The sequence below is a fragment of the Nyctereutes procyonoides genome, unplaced genomic scaffold (genome assembly GCF_905146905.1).
Source record: "Nyctereutes procyonoides isolate TBG_1078 unplaced genomic scaffold, NYPRO_anot_genome, whole genome shotgun sequence".
Taxonomy (NCBI): domain Eukaryota; kingdom Metazoa; phylum Chordata; class Mammalia; order Carnivora; family Canidae; genus Nyctereutes; species Nyctereutes procyonoides.
The window spans coordinates 24,537,155-24,561,643 of record NW_026575049.1 but is presented as its reverse complement, the minus strand read 5'-3'; the positions used below and the strand labels follow the sequence as shown (position 1 = coordinate 24,561,643).

General features: G+C 44.6%; 1 protein-coding gene across 4 annotated transcripts in view; it reads left to right on the top strand.

Moving 5' to 3' along the window:
• XRCC6 (X-ray repair cross complementing 6) overlaps positions 1 to 24,081 on the top strand; it is a 45,924-nt gene extending 21,843 nt beyond the window's left edge. For 2 of the 4 annotated variants that reach the window (XM_055328431.1, XM_055328432.1), the window contains exons 2-13: positions 747 to 837; positions 2,839 to 2,951; positions 3,716 to 3,854; positions 4,117 to 4,371; positions 5,777 to 5,960; positions 12,495 to 12,681; positions 14,692 to 14,860; positions 15,775 to 15,936; positions 17,841 to 17,970; positions 18,415 to 18,515; positions 22,891 to 23,004; positions 23,655 to 24,081. In XM_055328431.1, the coding sequence (XP_055184406.1) occupies positions 762 to 837; positions 2,839 to 2,951; positions 3,716 to 3,854; positions 4,117 to 4,371; positions 5,777 to 5,960; positions 12,495 to 12,681; positions 14,692 to 14,860; positions 15,775 to 15,936; positions 17,841 to 17,970; positions 18,415 to 18,515; positions 22,891 to 23,004; positions 23,655 to 23,851 (1,827 nt within the window). In that variant the 5' untranslated portion in view covers positions 747 to 761 and the 3' untranslated portion in view covers positions 23,852 to 24,081. Of the gene's footprint in view, positions 1 to 46; positions 111 to 142; positions 236 to 746; positions 838 to 2,838; positions 2,952 to 3,715; positions 3,855 to 4,116; positions 4,372 to 5,776; positions 5,961 to 12,494; positions 12,682 to 14,691; positions 14,861 to 15,774; positions 15,937 to 17,840; positions 17,971 to 18,414; positions 18,516 to 22,890; positions 23,005 to 23,654 lie in introns of those variants that run through there. The other 2 variants (XM_055328430.1, XM_055328429.1) reach the window with 2 other exon arrangements.
• Positions 24,082 to 24,489: the final 408 nt, after the last annotated feature.

Genomic DNA, 24,489 nt, shown 5'->3' with positions numbered 1-24,489 from the left:
TGCGCACTGTGCGTGATGACGTAAAGGACGCTGATTGGGAGCGAGCGCTGGAGCCTGTGCGTGCGCGGCGCCCCGCCTCTGTCCAAATTGATCTCTTCCTTGTGCCTCAGGTAGGCAGGTGCGGGCTGTTTGGTGTGCCCCTTGCTTTCCGGTCGGGGCTGGCCTCCGCCTGCTTCGCTCACTGACTCTTGCGCGTCCCTCCAAGGCTCCCCGGGGGGCAGCGTCAGCACAAGGGGTGCGGACCCGCGGGGTAGACATAGTTTCTGGTCCCCGTTCCCTCTTCCGTGGGAGGCGGCCGCTGGCCTTGAGGCCAGCCTCTGTGTGAGACCCCGCGGGGCGTGGCTGGCGGAGGAGTGGGGGAAAGTTCTGGGGCGGGATGAGCAGTACTGTGGGTCCGCTAGAGGACTGAGTACCCTGGAGCAGGAATCCCGTGGGTTCAGAGGGTGCCGGAGGCCGGACGGGACCTCCAGGTGTGGGCTGCCTCGGAATCCCAGTCCGAGGGCCATCAGCGGCCCTGAAGCGGCCCTAACTAGGGGGTAGCCGAGGGGAGGCTGCTGCTACAGTGATGCCCGTGACCGTATACTAATGCGTCGTAATTACGACGAGCTATGGAGGCAGTAAGATCCAGCATCCACATTCCTCACGAGTGACCTCCAGACTTAAGGGAGGATTTCAAAGGAGCCTAGGCGTCGATATTTTTTAGGTTTGAATTTGCTTCTCACTGATCATAACTTTCTTTCACTTAGTGAGCAATAAACAATATGTCAGGCTGGGAGTCTTATTACAAAAACGAGGGCGATGAAGAAGAAGAGCAAGAAGACGGCCTTGAAGCCGGTGGTAAGTTACACTGACGGATGCTGTTCTGTGTTAAGGACTTTCCCTGTCTCTGCTGCCCAATGGCTTACTCTTCTCTCTTCAGAGAATCTCAAATGCTATTCTCCCTTTGAACTTTGCAGCGCTACCCTAGGCTCTTTTATTTAAGTCCTGGGTAAGAACATTTTAAGTGTTCTTACTAAAAGTGAGAAACATAGGAGATACGTAACATAAAAGGGAAAATTTATTGAAATCTATATAATCTACCAGCCTAGGCAGCCCGTTTGGCGCAGCAGTTTAGCGCCGCCTGCAGCCTGGGTGTGATCCTGGAGACCCGGGGTCGAGTCCCACTTCGGGCTCCCTGCATGGAGCCTGCTTCTCCCTCTGCCTGTGTCTCTGCCTCTCTCTCTCTCTCAGTGTCTCTATGAATAAATAAATAAAATCTTTAAAATAATAATAATCTACTAGCCTAATACAGCCATTACCATCATTTTGGCATTTTGCATTTTTCCTTCACAGATCTTTCATTCTGATATTTCTTAACTATGTATGTCTGTTTTTCTTTGGTTCTGATTTTTTTTTTAATTTATTTGATAGTCACAGAGAGAGAGAGAGAGAGAGGCAGAGACACAGACAGAGGGAGAAGCAGGCCCCATGCACCGGGAGCCCGACGTGGGATTCGATCCCGGGTCTCCAGGATCGCACCCTGGGCCAAAGGCAGGCGCCAAACCGCTGCGCCACCCAGGGATCCCGGTTCTGATTTTTTTATAGTTAATCATAGTGAATATATATCTTTTCATTTTAATTTACAACAGTTTTCTTCCAAAAATATGTTTTTTAAAGATTTTATTTGAGAGAGACAGAGCATGAACAGTGGGGAGGAGGCAGAGGGAGCAAGAGAAGTAGACTCCCCACTGAGTAGGGATCCCAACTTGGGATTCAATTCCAGGACCCTGAGGTCATGACTTGAGCAGAAGGCAGATGCTTAATTGAGCCACCCAGGTACCCCACAAAAAAGAATTTTAAACATACATGCATAATTTTGTGTTCTGCCTTTTTTCCTTAATGTATTATAGATATATTTTCCCTTGTAACTACATTTATGTTGTCTTTATAACTCATTTTAAGGTAGTGTAATTTATTCAGTCTACCTGCCATTGGACATTTTAGTTATTTTCAATTTCTTACTTTAATGAACAACATTGTGGGAAATTTTGCATAAGGCGTTTCCCATATCTAATGTTCCTTTTAGATTGCTAAGAGGTAGAATTCACTGGGTCAAGATAGAATTTTTGTTTAGGGCTCTTGACCTATAATCGCTGTATTGTTTTACAGATGGGTAATTACATATATTGTATTAGAAAGCAGCAGTGTGAAAAAAAAGGGAGATAAACCAGACATTTTAGTGTTTTTATAAAAAACTCAGCATGACCTATGATGCCAGAAAGGAAAAAAGAATACCTGAATCTGATGAAGCCTCTGTACGCCCTCAGTAAGAAAGAACAGGATTATGTCAGTCTACACCAAAAGAATGCAGTCAGTAAAATCCAGATGCTGAAAAACTGTACATAAATAACACAACATTCTGATTCTTCAATGAATAAGATATAAGACAAAGATGGAGGGGGTATCTATAGATTAAGAGGCTTCAAACACTTTTTTTTTTTTTTTTTTTTTAGGTAGGCTCCATGACCAATGTGGAGCTCAACTTGGGGCTTGAACTCATGACCTTGAAATCAAGACCTGAGCTGAGATCAAGAGTCAGATGCTTAACTGACTATGCCATCCAGGCGCCCCCAAAGATACATATTTTTTTAAGTCAAAACTAGTGTTTAGGAATGTTCACTTGAATGATAAAACTGTAAATAAGGAAATGATTATTAAAAATCAGGATAGTGGTTATTCCTGGGAAGAGGGGTGGGCGTTATAATTGGCATGGCTTTTATCGATTTGTTTTATATGAATAATAAACATGATAAATATGAACTCAAGGGCAAACATTTTCTTCTGTTTTTTCCCCCATAGGAGAATATACATATTCAGGAAGAGATAGTTTGATTTTTTTGGTTGATGGTTCTAGGGCCATGTTTGAATCTCAGGGTGAAGTTGAACTGACTCCTTTTGACATGAGCATCCAGGTAAGACCACCTGGATAGTAGGGTGGGAGGTATCATCATGGTTGCTTTATTTCTCAGCTTTGCAGATTCAGAAACTTGATGTTGTCAGTGGCCCCCAGAATTAAGTAGATCACAGGACTGAGCAGCTCTTCTGAGACACTGATTTACCAGATGCTGACATTACTTTAAATGGGTAGACAGGATTTTCCTGGAATACTGACATCTATAATTGTGTAATTAAGCAAATTTTATTCCAAAACATACAGAAAAAAAAAAAGGTGCTGTTAGCAGTTATGGACTTATTGTTGGGTCACATCTCCTTATTGTTAGCTTAAACCTTTCACTTATGTAATTACATATGTTTCTTGGTATCAGGCTACTTGGGGGAAGATCAAGTGGCCTGTCCGAACTCGGTCAATTAAGTATATGACATGAAGGGGACGCAAATCCAGGTTTTCTGATTCTAGTACTGGGCTGTTTTCCCCTCTTATAGAAGAATGTCCTTCCTGAGTAACGTGTTTTTAATTCCCTGATTTCTTATGACAAGAACTACTTATACTTCCATTATACACTTAACTCACTCTGCCTTTTATTATATTATAGTATATATGCCCGTCCCTCTCACTGATTCCTGACTTTCCTCAAGGTAGGGGTCATGCCTTAATCTGATGCCATGTACAAATTCAGCAAATATATTAAGGTTCTACTATGTGCCAGGCACTTATGGAATTTAAGTTTAGTGATAAGTTAAATATTAATTGAATTTTTATTTTGATTTTTGTTAGTGTATCCAGAGTGTGTATACCAATAAGATCATAAGCAGTAATCAAGATCTCTTGGCAGTGGTGTTCTATGGTACTGAGAAGGATAAAAATTCAGTGAATTTCAAAAATATTTACGTCTTACAGGAGTTGGATAATCCAGGTCAGTAGTAGTTTAAGATCCACTTTTCCCTTACATTGGAAGGTCACGACCCTGAACAAAGAGGGATGTGGGAAAGGAAGTAGATGACCTCTTGACTAAGTGTATGCTTTCCTGCACAAGGGGGTTCTTCCTGGGATGTGGACCTTATGGGTTAAACACCTCTGGGGTAGAACGGGACCCTAGGCTCTTCTGTTAGCCTTATAAAAGAAGCACTGACGCAGTTATGATTTTTCTGCCCATTTGACTTCCTGTCTCTGACCAGGTGCTAAACGAGTGCTTGAACTTGACCAGTTTAAGGGGGAGCGGGGGAAAAAACATTTCCAAGACCTAATTGGCCATGGATCTGACTACTCACTGAGTGAGGTGCTGTGGGTCTGTGCCAACCTCTTTAGCGATGTCCAGGTTAAGATGAGCCATAAGAGGATCATGCTGTTCACCAATGAAGATGACCCCCATGGCAATGACAGTGCCAAAGCTAGCAGGGCCAGGACCAAAGCTGGGGATCTCCGTGACACAGGTTGGCATTTTCCCTGTTCTTTTACATGGGCGCTGAATCTTATTGCTTCTTTCTTTTTATTTTGTTTTTTAAAGATTTTATTTATTCACGAGATAAATAGAAAGGCAGGTTCCCTGCAGGGAGCCTGATGCAGAACTCAATCCCAGGACCCTGGGATCATGACCTGAGCCGAAGGCAGATGCTCAACCACTGAGCCACCCCAGTGTCCCTAATTGCTTCTTTATAGTCAAACATTTGCTTTTCTCCATTCAGAATGAAATGAAAGAATAAAATGAAGCTGGGGCAGACACCTGTGTTATATTCCTAATGAAAATGATGAGGCCATTCACTTTCTTTCTTTTTTTATATTTATTTATTTATTTATTTATTTATTTATTTATTTATTTATTTATTTATTTATTTATTTATTTTAGAGGGAGAGCAAGAGTGTGCGTGTATACTAGTAGAGGGAGGGGCAGAGGGAAAGAATCCCAAACTGACTGCGCTGAGCACAGAGCCCAACTTGGGGCTCAATCCCACGACCCTGAGATCATAATCCAAGCTGAAATCAAGAGCCCGATGCCTAACCACCTGAGCCACCCAGATGCCTCAATGCCATTCACTTTCTACAGGGCTTTACTAGAGTGAGCTTTTCTTGACTTTTTATGCTACCATGTATGGTGGTGGTTTGAATAAGTTGTCAGGGCATCTGGCTGGCTCAGGAGATAGAGCAGCTTTTGGTCTCGGGGTTGGGAGCTAGAGCCCTGCATTGAGTATGAAGCCTATTTAAAAAGAAAATAAAAATATTGAATAAGTTGTCATTATAGCATCTGATTCCTTTAGTGATTCTATAAGTCCTGAAACTACATTTTATTTTATTTTATTTTTTATTTTTATTTTTATTTTTTTAAAATATTTTATTTATTTATTCATGAGAGACAGAGAGAGAGAGAAAGGCAGAGATACAGGCAGAGGGAGAAGCAGGCTCCATGCAGGGACCCCGATGTGGGACTCGATCCCGGGACTCCAGGATCACGCCCGGGGCTGAAGGCGGCGCTAAACCGCTGAGCCACCCAGGGATCCCCTGAAACTACATTTTAAAAAATATTTATTTATTTGAGAGAGAAGGAGAGAACAAGCGAGAGAGCACAGGCAGGAGAAGTGGCAGAGGGAGAGGGAGAGGAGCGGAACAAGCAGACTCCCCACCAAGCGGGAAGCCCAATGGAGGGTTCAATCCCAGGACCCTGGGATCATGACCTGAGCCGAAGGCAGACAGACATTTAACCGACTGAGCTACCCAGACTCCCGTATAAGTCCTGAAAATGTTAATAGTCCATCTAGTTCTTTGCATATTTGGGTTTAACCAAAAAAACCTCTTGCTTGCTGAAAATTGTTTTCCCTCAACTTTTGTCCATCCTTGCCCCAGGTATCTTCTTGGACTTGATGCACTTGAAGAAACGTGGGGGTTTTGACATATCCTTGTTCTACCGAGATATCATCAGCATAGCAGAGGATGAGGACCTAGGGGTTCACTTTGAGGAATCGAGCAAGCTAGAAGACCTGTTGAGGAAGGTTCGTGCCAAGGAGACCCGGAAGCGTGTGCTCTGCAGGTGTGCTCTGAACTTGGGCCAGCCGCCCATGATCTCCTACCTAATCATAAGCACTGCACTGCATGGACCTCCTTGGCTACTTACCTCTGGGCGGTGCCCCACTGTGTGTGGCTAAAAACTTGCTTTATTTCAGGATAGCACAAACTATTTGGTTCTCTTGTATGCTAGTTCTTCAGAGTAACACGGCACTCCACTTCCTTGGGATAAACAGTTGTGGCTTGCTGCTGTCCTCAGATGCAGTCACTAGTATATCATCTGCTTGCTTCTCTGTAAATTGTGGTTAACAGTAATACCTGGTAAAGTGCTAGTGATTGTCACTGTTGTTGAGTTATTCTGATTTCTTGTAAACTTGAGACCAACAGGAACCAGATTGTTAAATTGCCTTATTTTAGAGAGCTTTGCCTTTAGAATCCTAAGAGCTCCCCCCCAATTCCCCCTTGTTGCTTTCTAAAGATTCACATCAGACTTTCATTTTAGACTAGTTTCAGCATAAGGGAACATGACCATTGGTAGCTTTTGACCAGTTTTTAAGAGATTACTGACAATTCTACTAGAAAATTCATGAAATGGTTTTAGGGAAACCACAAACCAGCCCATTGCTATGGCTGTAGTTTGGCTCTCCTTTCCCCCTTAGGAATGATTTCTCTTTCCTTGCACAAGCACCCTGGCATCTCTTCTCCCTTCCTGAAATAATGGAGTATTGTTACTATAATTTGGAAATCTAGCACACATTTTGGTGGGGATGACGGAAAGAGTAAAATAGTGGTTAAATGTAGGTCCTGGAGTCAGATTGACTTGGACTATAGTCTTGGTCCTTTTGTGCAACCCTGGGCAAGTTATATAACTTCTCTAGACCTCAGTAAAGTGGGAACAAAAACTGTACCACCTCATAGGATGGCTTATTTAATCAATATTAAATAAGATAACCCAGGCATAGTGCAGGGCACATGGTAAATATTTACAAATGTTAGGTGTCAGTTTTATTCTGTGGAAGAGGTTTTTTTGTTTTTTGTTTTTGGAAGAGTTGTTATAGGATAATTGATATAAATAATAAGTTGGAACTGTTTGAGAATGAATAATGCCTTAGGCCTAGAAAATGATTAATGTTCTCACTATAATCAAATAATGGAATTATTTTATTGCATGGTTATTGTGTGCCAGCCACTGTCCTAAGTTCTTTGTTAATACACAAACTTATTTAATCTTTTTTTATTTTTATTTATTTATTTTTAAAGATTTTATTTATTTATTCATAGAGACACATACAGAGAGAGAGAGAGAGAGAGCCAGAGACACAGGCAGAGGGAGAAGCAGGCCCCATGCAGAGAGCCCAACGTGGGACTCCATCGAGGGTCTCCAGGATCGCACCCTGGGCTGCAGGCGGCGCTAAACCGCTGTGCCACCGGGGCTGCCCTTTTTTTTTTTTTTTTTTTTTTATAAATTAATTTTTATTGGTGTTCAATTTACTAACATACAGAATAACACCCAGTGCTCATCCCGTCAAGTGTCCCCCTCCATGCCCGTCACCCATTCACCCCCACCCCCCGCCCTCCTCCCCTTCCACCACCCCTAGTTCCTTTCCCAGATTTAGGAGTCTTTATGTTCTGTGTCCCTTTCTGATATCTCCCACACATTTCTTCTCCCTTCCCTTATATTCCCCTTCACTATTATTCATATTTCCCAAATGAGTGAGAACATACACTGTTTGTCCTTCTCCGATTGACTTACTTCACTCAGCATAATACCCTCCAGTTCCATCCACGTTGAAGCAAATGGTGGGTATTTGTTGTTTCTAATGGCTGAGTAATATTCCATTGTATACATAAACCACATCTTCTTTATCCATTCATCTTTCGATGGGCACCGAGGCTCCTTCCACAGTTTGGCTATTGTGGACATGGCTGCTAGAAACATCGGGGTGCAGGTGCCCCGGCGTTTCATTGCATCTGAATCTTCGGGGTAAATCCCTAACAGTGCAATTGCTGGGTCGTAGGGCAGGTCTATTTTTAATTCTTTGAGGAACCTCCACACAGTTTTCCAGAGTGGCTGCACCAGTTCACATTCCCACCAACAGTGTAAGAGGGTTCCCTTTTCTCCACATCCTCTCCAACATTTGTTGTTTCCTGCCTTATTAATTTTCCCCATTCTCACTGGTGTGAGGTGGTATCTCATTGTGGTTTTGATTTGTATTTCCCTGATGGCAAGTGATGCAGAGCATTTTCTCATGTGCATGTTGGCCATGTCTATGTCTTCCTCTGTGAGATTTCTCTTCATGTCTTTTGCCCATTTCATGATTGGATTGTTTGTTTCTTTGGTGTTGAGTTTAATAAGTTCTTTATAGATTTTGGAAACTAGCCCTTTATCTGATATGTTATTTGCAAATATCTTCTCCCATTCTGTAGGTTGTCTTTGAGTTTTGTTGACTTAATCTTTTTTAGAGAGAGAAAGAGAGCATGTGTGTGAGTAGTGAGAGAGAGAGAAAGAAGGAGAGAGAATCTTTTTTTTTTTTTTAAGAGTGAAGTTGGGGAGGGGCAGAGGGAAACAGAGAGAAGCAGACTCCTTGCTGAATGCAGAGCCCAGTGAGGAGCTTGATCTCACATCTCACGCCCTGAGATCATGACCTGAGCCGAAATCATGATTCGGACATTTAACTGACTGAGCTACCCAGGTGCCCTTTAACTTAATCTTTTTTTTTTTTTTTTTTTTTAAGATTTTATTTGTTTATTCATGAGAGACAGAGAGAACCAGAGACACAGGCAGAGGGAGAAGCAGGCTCCGTGTAGGGAGCCCGATGTGGGACTCGATCCTGGGACTCCAGGATCATGCCCTGGGCCCAAGGCAGGCATTCAACTGCTGAGCCACCCAGGCATCCCATAACTTACTTAATCTTTATGATAACCCTTTGAGGTGGGTTGAAACCCACTCATTAATAATATAAACTTAAAACATTTCAGTTGAAAAAAAAATTCAGTTGAAGTTAAATATATTAAGTACTTTATTTTGCACCGTTTTTCACATTTTTCTTGCTAAGGTGTGACACAAATCATAGGATTTTCTACTGTAACTTTATTTATTTATTTTAAAAAAGGTTTTATATATTTATTCATGAGACACACAGAGATATATAGAGAGAGGCAGAGACAGGCAGAGGGAGAAGCAGGCTCCATGCAGGGAGCCCAACGCGGAACTCGATCCCAGGTCTCCAGGATCACACCCTGGGCTGAAGGCGGTGCTAAACCGCTGAGCCATCAGGGCTGCCCTGTGACTTTATTTTAACTTAGACTTATGATATTTTCAGGATCGAAAGATAATGTAGTTCATAAATATGAAATTTAAGATTGGTAGGGAGGCTGATGGATTTGCTATTTTTGGTTAGAAATAGAACCAAGGTCATTTGAAGCCTGAGGCCAGAGTAGACCACATTGACCAGTGCTTTTTTTCCCAGTATACTAAAATTTAGAGGACACAACGATTTTTAAAAATTACTTTTGAAGGTTGTACATTTATTTATTTATTTATTTATTTATTTATTTATTTATTTATGATAGTCACACAGAGAGAGAGAGAGGCAAAGACACAGGCAGAGGGAGAAGCAGGCTCCATGCACTGGGAGCCCGACGTGGGATTCGATCCCGGGTCTCTGGGATCGCGCCCTGGGCCAAAGGCAGGCGCTAAACCGCTGCGCCACCCAGGGATCCCAGGTTGTACATTTTTTAAAATGTGTTACATTTATCGTCAGTTCTCTTTCAGCAGCCTTTAGACAACCGAGTCTAACAAGCCAGAATAGGCTTAAACTAGGAAATCACTAAATGGTGGGTGTTCGTGGTAATGCCCGTCTGTGAGTACATACTCCGTTACCAAATTGTTGTTATTATTTTTTAAGATTTTACTTATTTATTCATGAGACAGAGAGAGAGAGAGAGAGAGAGGCAGAGAAACAGGCAGAGGGAGAAGCAGGCTCCCCGCAAGGAGCCCGATGTGGGACTCCATCCCGCATCCCGGAACCACGCCTTCAGCTGAAGGCAGATGCTCAACTGCTGAGCCACCCAGGCGTCCCTCCATTACCAAATTAATCTGAAGGTATGTTAGAGACATGAGAGACATACAGAGAGAGACAGAGATGTAGGCAGAGGGAGAAGCAGGCTCCATGCAGGAAGCCCAATGTAGGACTCGATCCCAGGACTGTGGGATCATGCCCTGGGCCAAAGGCAGATGCTCAACTACTGAACCACCCAGGCATTCCTTTTTTTAAAAATATGGTAAATATATTTGCACATTTCATTATTATAGGACACATTTTCAAGAGGTCTTATTGCTGCATATGATGTTGGTATAAATACCCCGGAACAATACGTCCTAATGGAAAAATCCATCAGCTCTGAATCAGACATATCTGAGTTTGAACAATTATTTTTTAATGATTTTATTCATCTATCTGACAGAGGGAGCACACAAGTAGGGGGTAGTGGCAGAGGAAGAGGGAGTAGCAGACTCCCCAATGAGCAGGGAGCCTGATGCGGGGCTTGATCCCAGAACCCTGAGATCATGACCCGAGCCGAAGGCAGCAGCTTATCTGACTGAGCCACACAGGCCCCCCCCTCCCTTTTTTTAAAAAAATATTTTATTTATTCATGAGAGACACAGAGAGAGGCTGAGACATAGGTAGAGGGAGAAGCAGGCTGCATGCAGGAAGCCTGATGTGGGACTTGATCCTGGGACTCTGGGATCACGCCCTGAGCTGCAGGCAGACGCTCAACCGCTGAGCCACCCAGGCGACCTGAGGCATCCCTTTTTAAAGATTGATTGATTTGGCATGAGTGAGAGGGGCAGAGGGAGAGAGAATCTCAAGCGGACTCCCTGCTGAGTTTGGAGCCCAGTGTGGGACTTGATCTCACAACCCCGAAATCACAGCATGAGCTGAAACAAAGAGTCATACGCTCAACTAATTGTACCACCCAAGTGCCTCTGAACGCTGGTTTTTATTAGTTGTCTGTCCTTGGGAAAGTTAGATGACTTCTCTGAGTGTTTTCATCTGTGAAAAGGACAGTAATAAGGTTTTGGGGTAGTAAACAACAGAAAATGACTCTTGACTAATTTCATATATTCAAACAAAATTCTGATCAAGGTAGTTTAGGAACCAAGGTGGCACTGGGAATCCAGATAGCAAGAACTAATAATGACAGTGTCTTTAGAACTGCTATCAGAAAGTATCCCCCGTGACAAGGTCCTTCCTTCATCACTGCTTATGACCTAGAGTCTTCTGAGATTATGTCTGATGGCTTAAGCCTAGGCCAGATATGTCCACCACTGACCAGAGGAGGGTACAGCACCTTGATTGACATTCCCTCAAAACTGCAGTGGGGGAAGGGCTTTCATTGTTAAAAGAAGGGAGAGGGGATACTAGACAAGCAGAAGCAACAGATCGTATAGTATTACAGGGTTATTATGATTAAAAGAAAATAGCTATAAAGTGATACAGTGCTGGGTGGGCTCAATTAAAACCATCGTTATTTATTTATTTACTTACTTATTTTTAGAGAGAACACCCAGTCATGCTCTTCAGAGCTGGGGGCAAGGGGCACAGGGAGGTGGAGAGAGAATCTTAAGCAGGATCCATGCCCAGTGCAGAGCCTGACTTGGAACTTGATCTCATGACTCTGAGATCATGACCTTAGCTGAAATCAAGAGTCAGATGTTTTGGGGTTTTGTTTTGTTTTGTTTTAAAATATTTTATTTTATTTTTTATTTTTTTAAAGATTTTATTTATTCATTCATGAGAGACCTAGAGAGATAGAGAGAGAGGCAGAGACACAGGCAGAGGGAGAAGCAGGCATCATACAGAGAGCCTGACATGAGACTCGATCCAGGGTCTCCAGGATCACGCCCTGGGCTGCAGGCGGCGCCAAACCGCTGCGCCACTGGGGCTGCCCTAAAATATTTTATTTATTAATGAGAGACACAGGGAAAGGCAGAGACAGAGGCAGAGGGAGAAGCAGGCTCCCTGTGGGCCATGTGGGCCTCGATCCAAGGACTCGGATCACAACCTGAGCCAAGGGCAGATGCTCAACCACTGAGCCACCCAGGTGCCCCCAAACAATCATTATTTTTATTTCAGTACACTCTTTATCATTATTTTAAGTAGTTAACTATATATTCTGAAACTAATTTTTGTGGTATAGACTCTGAAGATAATATTATAGCAAACTACTGTATTATTAAAACACGTTTGGGCAGCCCGGGTGGCTCAGTGGTTTAGCGCCACCTTCCGCCCAGGATGTGATCCTGGAGACCCAGGATCGAGTCCTGCATTGGGCTCCCTGCATGGAGTCTGCTTATCCCTCTGCCTGTGTCTCTGCCTCTCTCTCTGTGTCTCTCACGAATAAATAAATAAAATCTTAAAAAAAAATGTTATATTTATATTCTAAGAATTTGGGTTATTGGAGAGAATAAGACAAGGCTTAGATACCACAAAACAATTTTAGCTAGGAAAGCAAAATCTTTCAGTCCATGGTTTTTTATTTTAATCCCCTCCAGGTTGAAGCTTAAGCTCAGCAAGGATACTGCGCTCACTGTCGGCATTTATAATATGGTCCAGAAGGCTGTCAGACCTCCTCCGGTGAGGCTTTATCGGGAGACCAATGAACCAGTGAAATCCAAAACCCGGACATTTAATGTAAATACGGGCAGTTTGCTTTTGCCTAGTGACACCAAGAGATCTCAGGTAGGCCTGCCTTCTTACTGAATTTTGTCTCATTGAAGAGTTAACAAGGAGGGAGACACTGATCAGCCTAACCAGTTAAATATCTTTCTGTGCTCATCTTTATAGCTAAGCTGTTAAAACACAAAGCCATTACTCTTTGGAGCTCTGACATCTAGATCTTTTTTTTTCTTTTTTTTTTAAGATTTTAATTTTAAGTAATCTCTACAGGCAACATAGGGCTTGAATTTGCAACCCCGAGATTAAGAGTTGCAAGCTCCTCCACCAGCTGAGCCAGCCAGGCACCCAAGCATCTAGATCATTGATACCTTAACAGCTAGAAAGTTAGAACCAATGTTTAAAAGAGATTTCAGTGGAAACTTTAGCTCTTGACCACTCTCTGTTCTGCTCTAACAGTTGAATTCCTTACTTGGGCACAGTAGCAGAAAAAGCTTCATAGTTAAATAGGGAGATGAGCTAGGGAAAGTATGTTAGGTGTGCAGTGCACTTTTTCTGGGGAGAGTTTCCTCCTTCCAATCAAATTTTTCCTGTGCTTTGAAATGATACACATGTGCCTTTCTTAATCTGAAGGACAGACTGAAAATGCAGAACACTGTCTTTCTTCTCTCACCTTTGTTCAATAGATGGAAGGATTAGATGGCTAAAATTAAAATCAAATGAGTCATCCTTTTTAATTATGCAAAATGTGGGAGAAAATCTGAGATTTTTTTGCATAAGTTCAGGACCCAGAAGGATCAACTAAGTGACTAAATATTATTTTGTTTCAACCCATGAGAAATGTTTTGGAGCACAAATCTCGAGCCAGAGTGTTCTGTCCTACTTTCTATTTTTTTTTTTTTATTATTCATGATAGTCACACAGAGAGAGAGAGAGAGAGAGAGAGAGAGAGAGAGAGAGGCAGAGGCAGAGACACAGGCAGAGGGAGAAGCAGGCTCCATGCACCGGGAGCCCGACGTGGGACTCGATCCCGGGTCCCCAGGATCGCGCCCTGGGCCAAAGGCAGGCGCCAAACCGCTGCGCCACCTAGGGATCCCCTGTCCTACTTTCTGAAGAAGACAAGAAATTTCCTCTTCCATTTTGGAAGTAACTAGTTATCCATGTTGGTTTATTCATAGGCGGTAGCTCTTCTGGTCATGGAGTTTCTTTCTTGAGCCAGTGTGCCTACAAAAAAACTCGAGGGCTCTGTTTTGTTCATTAACCTCAAATTTGACTCTGTTGCTAAGTTCTGTTACTAGTCGTGTGTCTTTTTTTTCCAAAGGTTTTTTATTTATTCATGAGAGACAGACAGACAGACACACACACGCACACACACACACACAGGCAGAGATACAGGCAGAGGGAGAAGCAGGCTCCATACAGGGACCCCAATGTGGGACTCAATCCCGGGTCTCCAGGATCATGCCCTGGGCTGACGGCGGCTCTAAACCCCTGAGCCACCTGGGTTGCCCACTAGTCGTATATCTACAGCCACAGTACAAAATTAAAGTTTGGAGGGAATACTTAATATGTGTGTTTGTGTGTGTGTCTGTCTCTCACACTCAGACCCACCGTGGTGCCTTACATAGGTCCTCTTGATAAATAGGCATGGTTTGAGCGTCTTTTGTGGGTCAGAGATGACGCTGAGGGTTCAGTATTTGTTAACTGAGAGAAGGAGTCAGTGCCTGAAGAGCATAACCTTCAGCACCAGAGAGATGGTCATTTAAAGCCTAATTCGATCGTATAACCTAGAGCAAGTTTCCAACCATGAAGCCTCAGTTACTCATCCGTAAGATGGTTTTTAACACCTACCACCTAGGACTGACACAGACGATAGATTGGATAATGAATATAAGATTCCTGGCTGGCACTTAGTAAATGTTAATTCCCTATGGTAGGTAGGAGGCAGATGCCCTTGGTGAGACATCTACCTGTTCCTTAGAAGAAAGCTGATTCTAACCTGCTAGTGTCATGTGGCCATCATTTTGCATCTCCATGTTGCCTGTGTATGTGGCCCTTGTGTTCCCTTTCCTTCAGAACTATGGGAATCGTCAGATTGTACTAGAGAAAGAGGAAACAGAAGAGCTGAAACGCTTTGATGAACCAGGTTTGATTCTCATCGGTTTCAAGCCCTTGATAATGCTGAAGAAGCACCATTACCTGAGGCCCTCCCTGTTTGTGTACCCTGAAGAGTCCTTGGTGAATGGTACGTGTTATAGACTGAGGGTAAATAAATGAGTAACAGAAGGTAGTTCTTCTTGGAAACTGGATAGGATGTAACAAGGGAGTATTTTTTTTTTTTTTAAGATTTAATTTATTTACCCATGAGAGACACAGGGAGAGAGAGAGAGAGAGACACGCAGAGACACAGGCAGAGGGAGAAGCAGGCTTCATGCAGGGAGCCCGATGCAGACTCGATCCCGGGACTCCAGGACCACACCCTGGGCTGAAGGCAGGTGCTAAATTGCTGAGCTACCCAGGGATCCCTGCAATGGGGTATTTTGAAAGTGTTTCATGCTCAGATAAGTTTTGGAAATTTGGGACTACACAAAGTTAAAGAGATTTCTTTAGGACCTCTAATACACTGTTAGATGTTGTGAGTATCCAGGAGGGGCTAAGGAATTAGTATTTTTAAAACTCCTATGGAGTTCTTTCTTTGAGGCATCAGATAGAGTTAAAAAGGGAAAAAAAAAAACCCACAAAAAAACCAGTTTCTTCCCTAGTGTTGGCAATTAAAGGTGATATGAACTAGGTCATTGTGTTTGTGCTGTCCAGACCTATATTCCTCTGTGCTATAGCTAATGAACCCCTGGATTTGACCTGGTTGGCTTTTCTTAGTAACTGGGGCTTATATCATTAGTCTAAAGATAGTAAAAGGGAACTAATGTTAATAATTCACACTCTGAAATGGAGTATTTGAGGCATCTAATCTCATTGCTGTCCCTACTCTTTCTTTCTGTGTTTCTGCTGCCCCCACTTCCCTTTACACCTTACCTATTGAAGTATCATAAGCCCTTTTAAGAAAATGGAAGAGAAATTGTTGGCTTTTAACATGCGCTAAGAGGGAAAAAAGGAAGAGATACCTTTAGGATACAGATCCCTGGGACATTTGTTTTCCAGGGAGCTCAACCCTGTTTATTGCTCTGCTCACCAAGTGTCTGGAGAAGGAGGTTGTGGCAGTGTGCAGATACACCCCCCGTCGGAACATCCCTCCTTATTTTGTGGCCTTGTTGCCACAAGAAGAGGAGCTAGATGACCAGAAAATTCAGGTGACACCCCCAGGTATGTGAAAGATATTTTCAGTGCTTCTGAACCTTGCTCAGACTTTGGAATCCCTTATAGGGTCCCAACTCAGAGCTGCTGAACCAGAGTCTCCAAGAACGGGACCTGGGAAAGGTGTATTTTTAGAGTTTCACAGGTGGATTTAATGCAGAGCCAGGTAAAGCTGCCAAATATGGTTGTGCAGTGCACAGTGTGCACAACTGTACGAGGCATTTCTGCATCCACAGTTGAGAATTGGCTGCATAGAGACTATTTGCAGTCTTTGTTATTGACAAAGTTTCTTTCTTTATTATTTTTTTTAAAGATTTTATTTATTTATTCATGAGAGACACACAGAGGCAGAGATACAGGCAGAGGGAGAAACAGGCTCCATGCAGGGAGTCTGATGCAGGACTTGATTCTGGGATTCCAGGATCACGTCCTGGGCCGAAGGCAGGAGCTAAACTGCTGAGCCACCCAAGAATCCCATGACAAAGTTTTTGGCTCAACTGCTGACACCTTTTTACTAAAAGCCATTGTTTGCCACCTTTGCAATGTTTAATGTTTGGTTTTTCCTCTGCATACACCAAGGCAATGAGGTTTAGTGGAAAGACCATAGCTTTTGAGGTCAGACTTGATTTATTCTTTTTTTTTTTTTTTTGATTTATTCTTATGTGTGGGAAAGTGTACTTTCTTTAGTCTCAGCCCCATCTTTGCCACTTGTTACCTGGCTGACTTGGGCAAATAATTTAATCTTTCTGTTTCTATTCCTTATCTGCAAAGATGAGAATTCTGGAACACTTTTCAGGTTGTTTCCCATATGAAATAAGTTAATAAATGTATAAGTGCCTAGTACAAAGTAGCCAAAAGATGGTAGGTAGTCTTCTTCTTGAGCCATGCTAATAAACAACTATAAAGTAACTCTGTGGAAAAAAAACTTTTTTTTTTTTTGAAGATTTATTTATTCATGAGAGACACACAGAGAGAGGCAGAGACACAGGCAGAGGGAGAAGCAGAGCCCGATGTGGGACTTGATCCCAAGACCCTAGGATCACAACCTGAGCCGAAGGCAGATGCTCAACCACTGAGCCACCCAGGAATCCCAACTCTTTGAAAATGTTATATTTGTAACCCTGGTCATTAGAATGCTGAGGAATAGCTTTATATGTCGGTTAGTGAGTTCTTGTCTCTCAGCTCCAAGCTTCTCCTGTTCTGCTTTGTTCTGCTGAGGTGGACACTCTCCAAACCCAGTGTCCTCCTTCGCCAGCTGACTCTGTCAGGCTCTGTCAGTGATGGGTGCTAGAGGGAAAGCATAAGGCAGAGGCCAGCAAAGGGACCTGCTCCTTCCTTTTGCTCAGTGCCGTTGGCATTGCCAGCAGCAGCCTTTCACCTGGCAGCGGCAGTTGGTTCCAGTATAGATTTTTAAGACTCTTTGAGCCTGACAGAAACTGGAACACAGAACAGCCTGATGACCCTTCCACTTTCCTTTTAGCGTGTGTGTGTGTGTGGTGGGCGGGTGACGAGGGGAGAGACTGAAGCTCAAAGGGCCAGATGGAGCTGGGACTCAGCCCTCCCGGGAGGGGGCACTACCCAACTGGCTCTGGGCATGTAAGAAGGCCGGAGGCTGGAACCGACTGCCACTGGCAGGTGAAGAGCCCTAGTGAATGCCGGCAGGGGCAGGGACAGGAGGGCATGGCAAGGAGTAGCCTGCCTCCCTCTCCACTCTGCAGGCTCCAGAGGGAGTCAGTTAGGCTGACAGTAACAGGAATCATCTGATAAAGGAGAAGCCGGGTTGTCAGCCCCACAGTCCCAGCCCCAGCCTCACAGGACACAGAAGGGCGAATCTGGAGTTGAGACAAATGACAATTCTATAACTGAAACCTTTTGTGAAGTCAAATCTCAGAAAACTCATCTCCCTTCTTCAGGCTTTCAGCTTGTCTTCTTACCCTATGCTGATGATAAACGCAAGGTGCCCTTTACTGAAAAAGTCATGGCAAACCCAGAGCAGATAGACAAGATGAAGGCTATTGTTCAGAAGCTCCGATTCAATTACAGGTGAGTAGTGGGTCCATCTCAGGCTTTCTTTTGGAACAGTCTCCTGAAGTGAGAGGATTGTCTTACTCCCAGGCCACTGCTATGTAGGGAAAGAAAGTGTTCAGGTTCTTTCTCTCCCCATGTCCCACCTCCTCTGTCTTGTTTTTGTACTTCCATGGTCCCTCTTCCTCTGTGTCTTTCTATGCCCACTGTTGCTCGTAACAGACAGATGGGCAGGTGTTGTTTGCCTTTTAAACTAATCCTTGGATTCCCAATAAATTGAAAATTGGAGAGAGGAAAGTTGATTCAATCAAGAGGGGAGAGTCCCTGCTGTTTGATTTGGGCTGTTTTCTCAGCTTACCCTGGACCTGTGCTGCCTCCGTCGGGTTTATTTAATAATTTTATTCATTTGTTATTTTTTTTCAATGTTTCAGTGTACTTATGCTATTATTCTTGTTTTACTAGAAGTGACAGCTTTGAGAACCCAGTGCTGCAGCAACACTTCAGGAACCTGGAGGTGCTGGCTTTGGATTTGATGGAACCCGAGCAGGCGGAGGATCTGACACGTAAGACAGCTATGGTGGGGCTCAGTGGTTCTTTCCACGGAGCTTTTCCTAATGGTTTCCCTCTGGACTGAGAGGTGGATGCATTTTCTAGCACCCTCTAAAGACTCAGCCTTGTCCTTCCAGCCGTATCTGAGAGATTTTCTAGACCAGCATAGGCTGCCTCAGAACAGATTTGGCTGGTTCTTTTTGTTTATGAGATTTTATTTATTATTTGAGAGAGAGAGAATGAGTGAGCAAGAGAGAGAGCTTGAGCTGGGGAAGAGGGAGAAGGAGAGGGAGAAGCAGGCTCCATGCTGAGCATGGCTTGATCCCGGGACCCCAGAATCATGGCCTGAGCCAAAAGCAGATGCTTAACTGACTAAGCCACCCAGGTTCCCCAAGATTTGGCTGGTCTGTAATGAGAAGAGAGGAAAGTGCCAGACTTCTGAGACCTGCCTTTGAACGAGGCCACTTTGTGACTAGATATCGGTAAAAGTAAAAAACAAAAACGGAAACAAATCTGTAATATTTATTGAGCACTCACTTTGTGCCAGGCACTGTTGTCCTGTGTATTGTTGACTCCGTTAATTCTGGTAACTATGAGAGAGGTGCTGCTGTTGTCCTTATTTTCTAGAGAAGGGAGGGACTTGCTGAGGCACGAAGTAATGAGTGACGAATCTAGGTTTAGAATCCACGGAGTCTGGCCTGGAGCCCTTGCTCTGTGCCACTGTGCTTACTGTCTCTCCATCAGACTTTATGTGCTCTGCCTGAGAAGATCCTCCTTGTTACCCAGCGTCAGGAAGATTGGCCTGGCCTCCTCGGTTGAGCTCTGAGCTCGCTGCCAGTCCCTTTCTTGATTGTAATTCTCTTACATATTTCACATGCAGAGTTTACTGATGTCAGTAAATGCCCAGTGGGAAACAGATGAGATTTGATGAAGGCTCTTGACAGACATTGAAAGAATCCAAACAATTAATGTAACCTGCTTAGCTTCCCAGGTATTAATGATCTCTTTTATGCTAAACCAAATAGCCCCAGCACGAGAGCTATGAGAGCCAGTGCACCTGTGCTGTGGCATGACCATTAGCCAGATCTGTCAGGAGGGCATTGCTGGGGTTAAGTGGCCCATCTCTCCGGATGGCCTTTTTTTTTTTTTTTTTTTAAGATTTTTATTTATTTATTCATGAGAGACACAGAGAGAGAGGCAGAGACACAGGCAGAGGGAGGAGCAGGCTCCATGCAGGGAGCCCAGTGTGGGACTCAATCCCACATCTCCAGGCTCATGCCCTGGGCTGAAGGCGGTGCTAAACTGCTGAGCCATCCAGGGAACCCCGAGCACTCCCATTTTTAGAGGAGAAAAAGGGAAGCAGTCCCAGCAAAGGAGTCCCCTGTAGGGTCAACGGAGGCCCAGGAGAAAAATCAAAATTGCATGGTGTCATGAAGCCAAATGGAGAAAGTGAGAAAAACAGTCGCTTCAGTGAGTTATTAAGAGAAAACCATTATCATTGTGTCAGAGGGAAGCAGATACACATCGGATTAGAAGTGAATGAAGATGGGCAGCCCGGTGGTTTATCACCTGCCTTTGACCCAGGGTGTGCCTGGAGTCCCGGGATTGAGTCCCACATGGGGCTCCCTGCATGGAGCCTGCTTCTCCCTCTGCCTTTGTCTCTGCCTCTCTCTCTCTCTCTCTCTGTCTCAAGAATAAATAAATAAAATCTTAAAAAAAAAAAAGAAGTGAATGAAGAATATAAAAGAGCAAAGAGTCAAAGCTGTGTGATGTCTGAGCGGTAAGAGACCTGGGTCCTAGAGCAGATGTCCACCAGGCACGGCAGCTGCAGTTCCGACCAGAGCATAGCAGAAAGGACAGAGCTGGGGACACAGGCTCGGGAGTCACGGACATGAGGGGACGCTGGAGGCAGTGGCAGCAGACAGAAAGGAGGGGCTGAGGAGATACAGGAAAAACCAGAGTAGCCAGAAGTGTTTTGAAAATAGGCAGGAAGAGAAAACACAGCTTGCAGTAAAATTACAGGACAGGAGCCAGGATGCAAGAGGCTGAGGCCCTGGTAAGGAACAGAGAGAATGCCATGGAACAAAAGGGAACAACTGTGTCCAGGCAATTCCTGAGCATCAGGACCGAGATGTGGTTAGTATCTCCTAAGAACGTATCACAGTCCCCATCTAACCTATAAAGAAACTGAGTTTCAGGCAGATCCACGAGATCCCAAGGATACTCAAGTTAGTACTCGGCAGAGCTGGGAATCAAATCTGTATCAGCTGTTCCAAAGCCTGTGTCCATCACCGCCGTGCTGGAGACCAGGCAACTGACTTCCTGATTTGCCTAAAGGCCATTGGGGGTTGGGGGGGGGCAGCCTGGGTGGCTCAGCGGTTTAGCACCACCTTCAGCCCAGGGAGTCATCCTGGAGATCTGGGATCGAGTCCCACATTGGGCTCCCTGCATGGAGCCTGCTTTTCCCTCTGCCTGTGTCTCTGCCTCTCTCTCTCTCTCTCTGTCTCTCATGAATAAATAAATTAATTAAATATTTTAAAAAATGGGAGCACTCTAGGTGACCTTGGGCCCCAGCTTTCTGTCACTTTACTTCTTACTAGGTGGCCTCCTCAGGCTACACCAGTGGTTCTGAGTGCCTGGACCAGCAGCACTGGCATCACCTGGAAACTTGTCAGAAATGCCAACTTTGAGCACTTCCCAAGCAGACTAAACCTGAAACTCAGGTTGGGACCCGGCAATCTGTGCTTTATAAGAGGCCTTCCAGGTGACTTTGAGACATGCTACTACCTCTAGCACACTGGTCCTCAACTTTGGCCATACGACAGAATCATCTGGGGGACTTAAAAAAATCTGGCTGTTTAGGCCTCATGCACAGACCAATTAAATCAGAATCTCTAGGGTAGGGTTTGGACATCAGTATTTTTTAAAAGTCCTAGCTGGTTCCCAGGTTGAAAACCAGAGTTCTTGTAGACACTCGTGTAGACTAGGACATGGGGCTTCTGACTAAGCAGGAGCCCAGTTTGGCTGTAACTTTGTGCCAGGAGCTCCCATCAGTACTCTGCAAACATGGCAACTTGAGGAGGCGATGAGACCCCTCTCATCATGCCTGCCCTGACACAGCTCACATCACAAGCTCTACAAACCATACATTGGTAAGGTAACAATAAAGAAAATAAAAATACTGTTTTTCCTGCAGAGATCTCTTTTTTCCCATTGTATTGGTCTTGGGGAATGCTCCTGCCATCCCAACCGGACCCCAATGCCCCTGGCCTCCCCTGCACCTCACATTCCATCTGTCAGTTCTGCTGCTTCTCAGGTTTGTGGTCTCTTCTCCCCACCCAACTTTGGCCATCTGTCTCCCCTTCCTTCAGTTCATACTCCACACACAGCTCGGGGTGATCTTTCTAAAATGTAAATGGGATCATGTTGCTCCCCTGCTCATAGCCCTTCAGAGTTTCTCCACTGTTCTCAGGATGTCTAAAGTCCTGGGTGCGCATTCGAAGCTTCCCTGACCTTACCATGACTGCCTTTCCAGCCTCCTTGCTGGTCCTGCCCTCCTGACACTGCTTTGAAGCTGTATGTCACCTGCTGTTTCTTACCTTTACCTTCTCCTGCTTGGACCAGCATTTGCCTGAAGAACACTCAGCTTTCCAGATTCGGCTGTGGAAAGTCTTTCCTGACTCCTACATTGCAATGTGCCTTGTCCAGTCCTTTCCTTTATGGCATTGCCTCCTACTGCATTTATGTTTTTACTCCCTCTTTACCCTGACCAGACTATAAGCCCACTGGGGGCATGGACTCTTGTTTGGAACCCCAGGCTCTAGCCTAGTAATTTTTTTTTTTTTAAAGATTTATTCATGAGAGACATAGAGAGGCAGAGACACAGGCAGAGCGAGAAGCAGGCTCCATGCAGGGAGCCCAACGTGGGACTCAATCCTGGGTCTCCAGGATCCCGCCCTGGGCTAAAGGTGGCGCTAAACCGCTTATCCACTGGGGCCGTGCTCTAGCCCTGTTCTTGAACTCTATCACTCCTAGCTATTTGACCTTGGGCAAGTCATGTAACCTCTTGGCTTTCTTCTGTAAAACGGAGAAGAATTTACCTACCCTCTAGAGGATGAGATTTTAAAAAATAAGTTTAAAGCCTTTAGAAAGGTGCCTGGCTGTAGTAAGTGCTCATCAAATGCAATTGTTTAAAGGTACTTGATCAATATTAGAGAGGCTTCATTGAATGCTTTCATGGCCGGGTCAGCTGCCTCCTCCTGGACCCTCCCCTGGCTTCCCTAACTGTAGCAGTTAGGAGCTTTCTCCTCTTGTCCACATAGACTTGGAACTGGGCAGGAAGGTCAGGACTTGTGACTCACCTGGCCACTCTTGTGTTTTGCTTTCTAGTGCCTAAGATTGAAGCAATAGATAAAAGACTGGGCTCCTTGGTGAATGAGTTTAAGGAGCTTGTCTACCCACCAGATTACAGTCCTGAAGGAAAAGCTCCCAAGCGGAGACAAGGTAAGGAGCTGGGTTATTTTTTATATTGTTTATTTGACTCAGTCTGTACTTTGATCATGTGGCATGGTGCCTTAGTACCTTACCCAGTGCTCTGTAAATGCTATTGGGAGGGAGGGAGGGAGGAAGGACGGACGGACGGATGGACTGTCGGACTTAACCAGAGTGAGCACCACTTTTGGGTAAACTGATGGCACTTACACTACTTTGAACTCTCTTCTAGGTGTGGTGCAGTTTTGACTTTATGCTTCAGTGAAGCTGCCTTATTAAAACACCTTCCAGGGGCATCTGAGTGGCATAGTCAGTCAAGTGTCCAACTTTTGGTTTCAGCTCAGGTCTGATCTCAGGGTCATGGGATCAAGCCCCATATTGGGCTCAGTGCAGAGTCTGCTTTGCTTAGGACTCTCTCTTCCTCTCCCTCTGCCCCACCCCATGTGCGTGCTCACTCACTCAAATAAGTAAATCTTAAAAAACAATAAAAAAACAGAACAAACAAAAAAGCAAAAAACCCCTCCCATGGTGTTCTAGGTAGGCATCATAGCTTTATGGAACATGGTTAACTAGAGCCCAGATCACAGGAGGGCGCCTGTGTAGTGTAACCAGGATGCCACTGTTAGTATTTCCAATCGCTCCCTCTTGATCTTCCCCCCCAGATGATGAAGGTCTTGGAAGCAAAAGGCCCAAGATGGAATTATCTGAAGAGGAGCTGAGGGCCCATGTCAACAAGGGCACGCTGGGTAAGCTCACTGTGCCCATGCTGAAGGAAGCCTGCAGGGTGTGTGGGCTGAAAGGCGGGTTGAAGAAGCAGGAGCTGCTGGACATACTCACTAAGCACTTCCAGAAGAACTGACTAGCCAGCCAGCCACCCTTCTGCACTACAGCCAGGCTGCCTAGTTTTGTTCTCATCAAGTTAAAATATGTTTCTCCTGAACCAAGAAGAGTCTGCCTGATAAAAGCCAAGGACCTTACACTTATGGACCTTACATTTAGTGGAGACTTTCTGTTGCCATGGAGACCGCATAGTCCTCCCACTTTGCTGTGTTTTACTGTCTGAATAAAGATCCCTAACTTTGTACTATACACTGTTCTTTAGTGTGAAAGAGAAAGATGTGTCTGCCTCACATCCAGAGATCACTTGCTACTGGCTATCAGCTTAATTTTCTCTCCCATTAGGAGCACATCATCATCATAATGGAAACATATATCCGTGGAGGCAGCAGAGTGTAACAATTAAGGACAGGTGAACATACTTCAGAAATGACAAGCTCTAGCAATAGTCTTCCCATCTTCTGGCCTCCTACCTATTGGCCCTTTCATTGCATCTTTATTTTTTTTTTAACTTTTATTTATTTATGATAGTCACAGAGAGAGAGAGAGGCAGAGACACAGGCAGAGGGAGAAGCAGGCTCCATGCACCAGGAGCCCGACGTGGGACTCGATCCCGGGTCTCCAGGATCGCGCCCTGGGCCAAAGGCAGGCGCCAAACCG